At 42.8% G+C, this 11998-nt stretch overlaps 2 protein-coding genes across 2 annotated transcripts; both read right to left on the bottom strand.

The window, feature by feature from the left end:
• Positions 1-388: 388 nt before the first annotated feature.
• On the bottom strand, positions 389-1522 carry LOC118241834 (trace amine-associated receptor 13c-like). The gene is made up of 2 exons (XM_035529143.1): positions 1514-1522; positions 389-1360 (listed from the first exon to the last, which is right to left on the bottom strand). The coding sequence occupies exons 1-2, from the start codon at positions 1520-1522 to the stop codon at positions 389-391; spliced, it is 981 nt and encodes a 326-aa protein (XP_035385036.1).
• A 6250-nt stretch (positions 1523-7772) lies between these two features.
• LOC113590416 (trace amine-associated receptor 13c-like) lies at positions 7773-11698 on the bottom strand. The gene is made up of 2 exons (XM_035529046.1): positions 10733-11698; positions 7773-7793 (listed from the first exon to the last, which is right to left on the bottom strand). Exons 1-2 carry the CDS (start codon positions 11696-11698, stop codon positions 7773-7775), a joined length of 987 nt encoding a protein of 328 aa, XP_035384939.1.
• Between the last annotated feature and the right edge of the window lie 300 nt (positions 11699-11998).

Raw genomic sequence — 11998 nt, 5'->3', positions numbered from 1 at the left:
ATGTTATGATATTATATTATTGACTACACTTATTGAATACAAGGAGTGATTAGACTTTTTAAACATTTTGATCTTGATGAACTTGTTATTTTCAGCTGAATCTTAAACTTTCTGCACCATCACATATCACATGATAGTCCCATGGATTCCTCCTTAGTTTAATGATTAACAACTGGGTTGGCTGGCTTGCTAAATTACAATTTATGTATAAATATACAGTTATCTATACAGTTTATGCATTATGTATAAAAGGCATTCATAAGTGCTCATGTTTTAATGAATAATATTAAAACTTAAGTATGATGACACTTTTGGGAAAGTCACTCCTGATCTGCTGAAAATGGTGTTCTGCAAGTGCTTCTAAAGACCCTTAATGCCATTTAATTCATTAATGCACATTTATCAATGCGGATTCAGGTCTCAATATCTGAAGAGTAAAAATTATTTTAATACACCTTCTAAACCATGGGTAAAACAAAGCATAAATCAATGGATTAAAAGTAGAATTGAGATATAAAAGGATTACAAAATTATGAAATGACTGTGATTCTACAGCATTACTCATTGTAGCATAAACAAAGTATGGAAGTAAACAGGCCAGAAACACAGACACTAAAATGCCAAGAACTTTGGCTGCTTTTCTCTCAGATTTCATTGAGTCTGAAATGCTCTTCGAGCCTTTACTCTGAACATTAATCTCTCTAATAGCAGTGGCGTGTTTCCTGGCAATGACAAAAACCAAAGCATAAAATAAGATTATAGCAGAAAACGGCACAACAAAAACAAATACAAGATCAATCAGAGAGCAAATCTCATATAAGGCAATGAGGCACTGCTCAGGACACATTATGAGACCGCTGGAGTTTCCATTAAAGTAAAGCAGTACAGAGTTATAGGACATTAAGAAAATCCACATAGACAAAATCACAATGCACATTTTACTTACAGATACTTTTTCTATGTAGAGAAAAGGGTTAGAGATGGCAAAATAGCGATCAATGGCAATAAAAGCAACATTATATATTGATATGCTTGTGGCATAAAAGCAGATCAAGTAATAAAACAGACAGACAGATATTCCAAAAATCCAGCAGGATTCAATCATCCGACTTAAATGGAACGGCATTACAAATAGTCCAACCAGAAAGTCAGACACAGCCAGAGAGAGGATGAGCATGTTAGTTGGTGTGTGGAGCTGCTTGAAGTGACACACAGAGATGATGATGAGTAGATTCCCACATACTGTTAGCAGAACTACAGCTGCTACACACAAATAAAGCAACACATAGAAAGGAGACACGGATCTCTGTGGACAGGAAAACTGCAGGCAACGATCGCTTTGGTTAACCTCCATCAGATTCTTGAATCCAACATTAAAATGTCCTCAAATAAATGAGTCAGATTCCTGATATGCAGCAATTTCAATTGTAACAGTTGAGCTTCACAGCAAGGAACTATGGGACTGAGCATAAGGCTCTGACATTTATATGAAGTAGAATCTGCTCACACCCACCTGGTACATGTGATATAATTGTCTCAAAAGACAAGACAATTCAGAGTAATATCCAAATTGTGGTCGAGCAGCGAGGCTGTCCTCCTCAGTGCATTATTCACTTTTAATTTTTTTCAAGCATCTGATTCAGATCATGTCCCTCAGCTGAATAATAGTTAAATCACGTGCAATAGATGTAAGAGAACACCATAATGCCATTTTCACATGTGTGATTCAGCTCATATAGGCAGACCAGTTGAGTAGGGTTAGGTTAGGATTAAGGTTAGGGTTAGTTAGGGTTATGGTTAGGCAGACCAGTTGAGTAGTACATCTTGCTGTTTTTTATATATATATATATATATATATATATATATATATATATATATGTGTGTAGACAAATTGTTTATTCTGTATTTGTTTATTATTGTTGTACTGAGTGTTAAATACTCTACTTCCCAGAACTCTTTTCGAGTTTCATGCCAGTTTTCTTGCTGGCATGGCCTGTCTCTCACCAAGGTGAGCAACCAGATGGCTGCTAGGATTAAGCGACCTTGTTGCTGACCTATCCGTGATTAGAAGGAGGGACTAGACTGGGATGTTTGGGAAGGTTTGTCACGGTAAGGCCCCTCCTCCCAAGTGTCTCCCCGTGTTTGTGTGTGGCACACCTGTTTGTAATTGCCTGTCATTTACATATATATATGAACCCTTATGGATCTGTTGTCTGTTGTTGGTGTTTGATGTTACATTAGCTTTATTGTTACGTAGTACTTATTTCTGTGTGAATAAACATGTGTTTGTTCAAAGTGCCTTGTCCCCGTATCCTGCTTAGCCTCCACTCCTTACAGAAACACCGACCAATGAATGATGCCTGGGAAAGATAAAAAGAGGAAGGGAAAGAAGAGAAGTAAAAGCCCTCCTACAGCCCTTGCAGGGAAGCTCCCCATGTTCTTGGACACCCTCCTGACTCCCACAATAGGGGAGAGTGGTCCAGGTGAGAGTGGTCCAGGTGAGTGCGGTCCAGGTGAGCGTGGTCCAGGTGAGTATGGTCCAGGTGAGAGTGGTCCAGGTGAGAGTGGTCCAGGTGAGAGTGGTCCAGGTGAGTGTGGTCCAGGTGAGTGTGGTCCAGGTGAGTGTGGCCCAGGTGTGGAAGCGTGGGAGTCATGCGGAACCACGTCTGGCTACCGGGACTGGTATAATGAGTTCCAGTCCTCTGAGTCGGACTCCGGAGAGACCTTCACTCATCCTGGCCTCGCTCCATGGGCCCACAATGGGGGAAGAACCCACTGGAGGATTTTGGCGGGGCCCTATGTATGGCCCTTTGCTGAGTCCTACAGAGACCAGCTGGACTATGATAACTGGCACTCGGAAGTGGAATCTGCTGGGTCCTATGACCCCTACTTGGACTATTCTGAGAGCTATGCTGAGTATGGAGAGAGAGGGGAGTACAGCGATGTCAGTCTGCGATTGGACTTGGGGTCCGATTATGGGGAGGATCCACCGATGGAAGTGGAGGAGGCCCTCCATGGGGATTCTCTCGTGGACAGTGACATTCATTCTGTTATCTCCAGGATCGATGAGCCTCCTGCACGTACGACACTGCCCAAGGTTCCGCCCAGGAGGAGGAGACTCCCTGTACCAGGGTATACAACCCTGCAACTCGTGTACGTGTACCTAAGCCTCATAGAGGAAAGGGTGAGGCGACACCAGTGCCCACCCCAGAGAATGGCAAAGTAACTGGTGTGCCTCCTGAAATGGGTGCACGGAAGTCACTGCCCCCCAAATCGGCGAGGGGCGAGCTCCCACAGTCGGGTAGGACTCAAGCCCTGCCAACGACTGGGGGACAGATTGGGGTTCCTGCCGGCTTGCCGGGACTCTTTACCAGTCCTTTATGTAGTTTTGTACCCGTTCCTGTCACTATGTCCGTCCCCATCACTGTGTCCGTCTCCATCACTGTGTCCGTCCCAATCACTGTGTCCGTCTCCATCACTGTGTCCGTCTCCATCACTGTGTCCGTCCCCATCACTGTGTCCGTCTCCATCACTGTGTCCGTCCCAGTTGCTCTGTCCCCCTTTGAGTCTGTGCCTGTGCCTGTCACTGTGTCCATTCCTGTGTCTGTTGTCATCCTGGTCCCTGTCCTTCTCCCCCTCTGTCCTGCTCACGCTGGCCCGTGTCGGGTTGCTTGGTCCTCCGGCTTTGCCATTTTGTGTCGGCTTCGGGGCCGTAGCCCGATAGGCTGGCGCGCCAGGAATCGCGCCCTTGAGGAGGGGCTCTGTCATGGAATGGCCCCTCCTCCCAAGTGTCTCCCAGTGTTTGTGTGTGTGTGTGTGTTCGTCTGTGTGGCCACGCCCGCCCCCATGTGTCATACCTGTTTGTAATTGCTTGTCGTTTACATATGTATATAAACCCTTATGTTTCTTTTGTCTGTTGTCAGTGTTTGATGTTACGTTAGCTTTATTGCTACATAGTACTTGTTTCTGTGTGAATAAACGTATGTTTGTTTAACGTGCCTCGTCCCTGAATCCTGCTTAGCCTCCACTTGTTACAGTTTTTGGCTGGAATGTGCGAGAGCAAGAGAGAACAAGAGACAGCAGGAGAGTGGACATTTTCCCCTGAAGTTTCGGTTGTTGGAGACTTAATATACGCTGTATATAGGCCCAAACTGTAATGTTTTTCCATTTTTTTCTTTCAAGTCTAACGGTGTTTGTTAGTGTAAAAGTATATTCTCTCTGCTGTAGGCATTGTCTGTTTGTTTCGGTTCTGTGAAGAGAGTTAGCCATATTCGGTTGAAGAACTACAGCTCCAGGCTATACCACTGAACTGGCTGCTTCTCAGTGAAGAGGACTGAATTCTCCATGCTACTGCTCGTGTGGATAGACAAGGAGGACCAAGTCTTAACAAAAATCATTGCACTTTTGTTTTGTGAGAAACTGAGAGGAGACCCGGGTAGCTGCTCCTTGTGGATACTGCGGTCTCATGTCTATATGTGTCAGGGACTCATGAGAATTGGACCAACGAGCTCCGTGTGTCTCGAACACTTCATCTGGCATTCTACAAATGCGCACCAATGATTGGGCGATTTGTAACAGACATTTGTGAACATCCATCCCAACAATAGACTCTTCTCTCTGTTGAGGTCAGGGAGGCGCTTTCGCTCCCTTAAGATCAAGACAGAGAGACTGAAGAGGAGCTTCTTCCCACAGGCCATTCGGGCCCTGAATCAGGGAAACTGAAAACTGTGGGGACCACCACCACCATGTAACATAACTGTATACAAATGCGCACCAATGATTGGGCGATTTGTAACAGACATTTGTGAACATCCACTTGCTAAACTGGACATAGTTATACATACTGGTTCATGTTTGTATTAATTGTATTGACCATTTATTACTGATTGTTATGTTGGCTAATTTCTGTGTTTACTCATATATGTGCATTTTTTTAAATTAAAAGTGTCGTTTGGGGTTTACTAACATGTGAATCATGTGGGTCACTAAGTCTGAAGGGTTTAAAAGGCTTTATTGCTATCAACATAGTTGAAGTAGACACATTTTTGGAGACACCGTGCTAACTTACATTGAGCTAACCCAAAGGTTTTAAGATGTGCTCCACCCTTTCCAGATTTTCTGAAAATTGTGATTATCACCACTGTAACAAGGCCTACTTCATCACCATGGAAAGGTGCTGTCTGATAATGTGAATATTATTTTCTTCCTACATAATTTTTAGGTTTGATTCACTAAATGGTAAATAAATGGTCATAGCACCAAGCAGGACAGACAAGCACTCCAAAGGGTAGTGTGTTCAGCAGAGCGCATCACTCACACGGAACTTCCTGACCTGCAGACCATCTACTACAAGCGGTGCCAGACCAAGGCCAGGAGGATTGTGAAGGACCCCACCCATCCCAACAATAGACTCTTCTCTCTGTTGAGGTCAGGGAGGGGCTTTCGCTCCCTGAAGACCAAGACAGAGAGACTGAAGAGGAGCTTCTTCCCACAGGCCATTCGGGCCCTGAATCAGGGAAACTGATAAACTGTGGGGACCACCACCACCATGTAACATAACTGTATATCTGTATATATATATTTATATTCAATTACCTTGTAACACAACAACTGTAGATATGTTATTATACGAAATGGATCTGTACATTCTGTAGATTGTGTACATATATACACAACCATATACATTGTACATTGTGTATATAATCATAATATACATATATTGTACATACATTGTTAATATATTTTGTACATACATAGAATATATATATATTTCTCTTTGCATATATATATTTCACATATATAGAATATCTATATTTCTCTATGCACCCCTGTTTTCTTTTCCTCAGTTTGGACAGAGCACTCTCCACCATTTCACTGCGAGTTATACTGTGTATGACTATGTATGTGATGAATAAACCAAACTTGAACTTGAACTTGAACTATAGGTGTCATATCGCCCAATTCCTTAGCACACTACAATACCCAGCAGGCTGTTCATCACCCAACCCAGGACTCAACCAGTCAAGAAAGTCATATCAGATCATCATCACCCGAATATTGAATTCACCTGTGTGTCATTTAGAAACATGTATATAAACTTATCTGAAAGTTCATCATGTGCAAAGTATTGCCTACAGAGCATTAATTTCTCTGATTCTACTACTGTGTATTGTACCTTGGATTTACTGTTTCTCGTTTCTGATTTTTGCCTGCCCCTTTTGGATTCTTCTGCCTAGATTTTTTGATTGTCTTTCCGGTTTTGATATGGACTGTTTTCCCACTGTTCAAGCTACTCCCAACCTTGCCCACTTTGTTTAGACCTTTTTCCACTATGTGGAACTACAATATAAGCCCTGTCTTTTATCTGCAAGCGTCTGATTTTTGCCTGGCCTGTTACAGAATACTTTGCCTCCATACAGATGGCAGATTTGGATTCCTTGGAGGAAGCTTTGACCAACCAGGGTCAGCTAATCAACCAACACCAACAGGTGCTTGAGGGTTTCATACGGTCAATGAATACAATCGCCAAACAAGCGGACCAACAAACACCAATGTCGGAACTAGGACAATGTCTCAGAGAACTCACCTCCCGGCTGCAAATGATGACTACTCCTTCTCAGTTCATTCCCACGCCGGCACCTAGTACCACTGCGATCAGTATTCAACTGACCTTCCCCGTGAGTAAACTCGAAAAATATGATAGCTCCCCAGACAAGTGTTGTGGTTTCCTGTTACAATGTTCATTATACTGCAATAGCCTTCCACCCTGTTCCAATCAAGCTAAGATTTCATTCATTACCTCTCGTCTATCTGACAAAGCTGTAGATTGGGTAACTGCCATCTGGGATAATGTATGAAATCATCTTATGATTTTATCACTCAATCCAAGGCAGTGTTTGATCACCCTCATATAGGAAGAGCCTGCGGGGAGATGCTAACCAAGTTGCGTCAAGGCAATTGTTCTGTGGCTGATTATGTGCGAGAGTTCCGTACTGTCGCTGCAGGTAGTGGATGGAATAAGGTCTTACATGAACTTGCTTGCCGAGCTGATAAGTTAGATTTGAATAAGCTTATAGCTCTATCTGTCTGGATAATTTTATTCAAGAACGAAAACCATGTAGAGCTAATAATTCTCGCTTTACCTGTCCCTCATCCAGTTATATCCAGAGCTTAGGCGAGAGCATACAGTGGAACCTATGCAATGCAATTCCTCATGCTTAACCGAAGAGGAGAGGAGGCGCCGATTCCAGGAGGGTCACTGTCTTTACTGCGAATCCTCAGGATATGTTCTCTGGGACTGTCGTCTTGGACCCAATCAAGCCTCATCTCTAAGCCACAGAAGAAGCATGCAACCCACATCACAAAATGAGGTACTGCTCCTGCCCCCGAGAAGGATGATCACTAAGTCGTTTTTGTTAACTGTCTATCTTGGGCCTCATACACCATCCTCTATGTTTACAGAATTAGTTGATTCAGGAGCCAAGGGAAACTTCATACATGCCCGTCTTGTACAGGAATTGGACATCCCAGTAGAACCATACACAAGATTCTTCGCTTGGCTGCTCTGGATGGATCACCAGTAGGAGCTGGTTCCATATCATGCTGCACTACACCTGTAAAACTCACCACAAGTGCACCCCATTCAGAATTCATCTCATTTCTTGTCATGGAAGCCTCATTTCCAGACATTTTAGGTCTACCTTGGTTAGAACAACATAACCCAAGCATATCATGGCCCCAAAAGGAAATCACTCAGTGGTCATCTCAATGTCTTAGGAATTGTTTGACATTACCTGTTGTTCAGTTATGTTCCACCACTATAGAGATTCCTGCTGACAACCAAGCCTTTTCCCTCCCTCTTGAATACCAAGATCTCTCTATGGTCTTTAGTAAGAGGAAAGCTAGCCAGTTATCTCCCCATCATCCTTATGACTGTTCCATTGAGCTCCCGGAGGGAGCCGTATTCCCTAACGCTTGTATTTATCCTCTCTCCCAAGAAGAGAGGAACATGGAAGTGTGTGTGTGTGTATATATATATATATATCACACACACTGATCCAAGGCTTTATTCAGCCATCCACAGACATCTTCGCCCCTGTATTGATTACCAAAATCTCAAATATCCAAGAAGTATGCATACCTGCTACCTCTTATTCCCATTGCTCTAGAACAAGTATGGGAAGCTAAGATCTTCACTAAATTAGACCTCTGTAGGGCTTATAATTTGATAAAGATAAAGAAAGGTGATGAATGGAAAACCACCTTTATTACCACCAGAGGTCACTATGAGTACAAAGTCATGCCATACGGTCTCAGTGTGATGCCATCTGTCTTTCAGGCCTTCATCAATGATATCCTTAGTGAATACACTGGAAAATTCGTTATTGCTTATATTGAAGACATCCTCATCTATTCCCCCGACATTGAAATCCACGTGCAACATGTACGAGTGGTATTGAAGACTCTTCTGGATAATGGGTTATATGTAAAGGGAGAGAAACTACTTTTCTAGGATACGTGATCAGCCTCGGTGGAATCACTATGGATGATGAGAAGAGTGAAGTCATCGTCCAGTGGCCCATTCCTGTTACCGTTAAATTCCAGGGCTTCCTGGGATTTGCAAACTTTTACTGACGCTTCATATGGAATTTTAGCAGCATTGCGACTCGTCTCACAGCCCTCCTGAAAGGTGCACTGACCAGGCTACTCTGGAATCAGGAAGCTGATCAAGCATTCAGGAAACTGCAGTTTTAACCATGGCTCCCATACTTTCACATCCTGATGCTTCCTTTCCATTTTTTGTGGATGTTGATGCTTCTAACATCAGGGCAGGAGCTTTACTTTCACACTGATACGATAAGTCCAAATTACACCCAGTGTCTTATTTCTCCCATAATTTATCACCGGCAGAACGTAACTATGGAATAACTATGGAATAGGAGAATGTGAACTGTTTCAAACCTTGTTTGTTATTTCTAGTTGTTTGCGTTTCCCAGCTTCTTTGTTATAGCCTGCATCCCCTATTCATCTTGGCATGCTTTTGTTTAGTTTGTCTTCTCAAACTCCATATTGGTAAATTGACCCAGGCCTGTTACAGGTACCCTGAGTCTGGATTTGCCCCTAATAAATCTCGCTCTTCTCCACATATGCATCCGTCTCCTTACTGCTCACTGTTACAGAATGAGCAGACTAACAAGGACCCTGAACCTCCTGGACCCACTGCTAAATACCACAGCCGTGCCCCTGGACCTCAAGGATCCACCACTGAAATGCTTCTACCACACTTCTGGACACCCTGTATTCATTGCTGGTCTCCCCTGTGTCCACAGACCTGCCTCCAGACTTCATGTTCCCTGCCTGCCCTGCCCTGGCCTGTGTCTCCTGCTGCCTCCACCCCTGGATTCCTGCCTGTCCCGCCCCGGCCTTTGTCTCCTGGGGCCTCCAGCCCGTGGTTCCTGCCCGTCCCACCTAGCCTGTGTCTCCTGTTCACCGTGGACCTCCTGTGCCTCCTTTGTTGCTTGCTTGCTCCTGTTCTTTTTGCCTTCTCCTGTGCCTGGTTTTGTTTTTGCCACTGTTGTCTGTCTCTGTGCCTGTCTCTGTGCCCGTTCTAGTTCCTAGTTCTAGTTCCCTGTGCCCATCCATGATTCTGTTCCAGTGCCTGTGCGTTTTTTGTTTCTGTCCCTTTGTCCCTGGCCTAGTCTGTGTTGCATTTCCTCATCCTTTTGTGCCTCCAGCCTCCACTCGTCCCTCGTTGTTTGTCATTTGTTGTGTCTCCTCGTCCTCCCGCCCAGACCTTCTGCTGTCCTCGGTCTGTTTCTGTTGTGGGTTCTGTTCCTGTTTCTTGTTCTGTTGTCTACTCCTCTTGCTCTGGTTCCTTGTCTGTTCCCACGGATGTTCCTGGTTCTTGTGCTGTTCTATCTGCATCTGTTTCCCCCAGTTTCTGTGTCTTCGGTCTCGCCTGCTCCTTGTCGTGTCCTGTATTCGCCTCCCATTTCTGGCCTGTCTGTTCTTGTGTCTCGTCTGGGTCCTGTTCCTGCTCTGTGTCTTGCCCATTCTGTTCCAGTTTTAGAAAAATCTGGTCCTTGCAGATGTTGTCATGGTCAGAGATGAATCATCACCATGAGTTCATGGATTATAGGATGAGTCACTTAAGTTGCCAAAAATAGGTCATGTCATGATCAAAATAAGTCAAACAAAACTGCTGACAATTTGTGCCTCATTTGTGAGGTGGACATTTAAATACTGAGATGGTTACGTATACTAAAAATTCTGTTAACTTTAGAAATTATTATTTTTTTGTGTGTGTGTGTAAAAGTAATATGCACATGACTACCTTACATTAATAATCCATAGTAGCCCTTTTAAGATTTTAATCATTAGCTCTACACTAAGGTGAACAGATTTCTGAAATGAAAACTGGGGAAATTTCCAATTTGGTGGTCAATATATCATTAAAATATCCAATATTTTTATCTTATTGGGGGGGGGGGGGGGGTATAGTTCCAGTTTGATGTATTTTACCTGCTGTTGTACTGTGAAGGTCCACTGATAAAACATAACTTTGTAAACCATCAGAAAATTATACATTAGCCTATATACAGGGCAGCTATGGTGAGACTGAAAAACTCACTAAAGTCAATGGCAACAGCATGCATTACAGTCCTGAGCTACTCAAAAGAGGTTCTGCAAGTTCTTCTAAAGACACTTAATGCCATTTAATTTATCGGTGGACATTGATCAATGCAGAACCTGTTTTGAATATTTGAAGAGTAAAAATAATTTTAATACACTTTCTAAACCATGGGTAAAACAAAGCATAAATCATTGGATTAATAGTAGAATTAAGATATAAAAGGATCACAAAATTAGGAAATGACTGTGATTCAATAGCATTACTTACTGTAGCACAAACAAAGTATGGAAATAAACAGGCCAGAAACATAGCCACTAAAATGCTGAGAACTTTTGCTGCTTTTCTCTCAGATTTCATTGAGTCTGCCATGCTCTTCGAGCCTTTACTCTGAACATTAATCTCTCTAATAGCAGTGGCATGTTTCCTGGCAATGACAAAAACCAAAGCATAAAATAAGATTATAGCAGAACAAGGAACAACAAAAACAAGTACAAGATCAATCAGAGAGCAAATCTCATGTAGGATAAAGAGGCACTGTTCTAGACACATTATGAGACCAGTCGAAGTTCCATTAAAGTAAAGCAGTGTGGAGTTATAAGACATTAAGAAAATCCACATAGACAAAATCACAATGCACATTTTACTCACAGACACTTTTTCAATATAGAGAAAAGGATTAGAGATGGCAACATACCGATCAACAGCTATAAGAGCAACATTATATATTGATATGCTTGTGACAAAAAATGAGATGAAATTATAAAACAGACAGAAAGTTGTTCCAAAAATCCAGCAAGATTCAATCATTCGACTTAAGTGGAATGGCATGACAAATAGTCCAACCAGACTGTCTGACATAGCCAGAGAGAGGATGAGCATGTTAGTTGATGTGTGGAGCTCCTTGAAGTGACACACAGAGATGATGATGAGCAAATTCCCACATACTGTTAGAAGAAAAACGGCTGCTACACACATACACAGAAACACATAGAAAGGAGACACAGATCTCTCTGGACAGAAAAATTGTTGGCAGCGATCGCTTTGGTTAACCTCCATCAGATTCATGAATCCAGCATTAAAGTGTCCTCAAATAAATTATTCAAATTCCTGATATGCAGCAATTCCAATTGTAACAGTTGAGCTTCACAGGAAGGAACTATGGGACTGAGCATAAGGCTCTGATATTTATATGAAGTAGAACCTGCTCACACCCACCTGATACATGTGATGTAATTATCTCTGAAGAGAAGGACAATTCGGAGAGTAAAAAAGTACACTGAGGTTCAGGAGGGAAGCTGTCCTCCTCAGTGCATTATTCACTTTGTTCTTTTTATTTTCAAGCATCTGATTCAGATCATGAGCATC

The sequence above is a fragment of the Electrophorus electricus genome, chromosome 8, assembly GCF_013358815.1.
Source record: "Electrophorus electricus isolate fEleEle1 chromosome 8, fEleEle1.pri, whole genome shotgun sequence".
NCBI lineage: Eukaryota > Metazoa > Chordata > Actinopteri > Gymnotiformes > Gymnotidae > Electrophorus > Electrophorus electricus.
This window is presented reverse-complemented; position numbering and strand designations above follow the sequence as displayed.

Bases quoted from the DNA above. Each gene is read 5' to 3' on its own strand.
- LOC113590416 (XM_035529046.1), bottom strand. From the start codon at position 11,698: ATGAATCTGATGGAGGTTAACCAAAGCGATCGCTGCCAACAATTTTTC. The intron at 7,794-10,732 runs GTCCACCGATAA...ACTGAACAACAG, and splicing joins CAGGTTCTGCATTGATCAAT to GTAATGTCAAACAATTCCTA.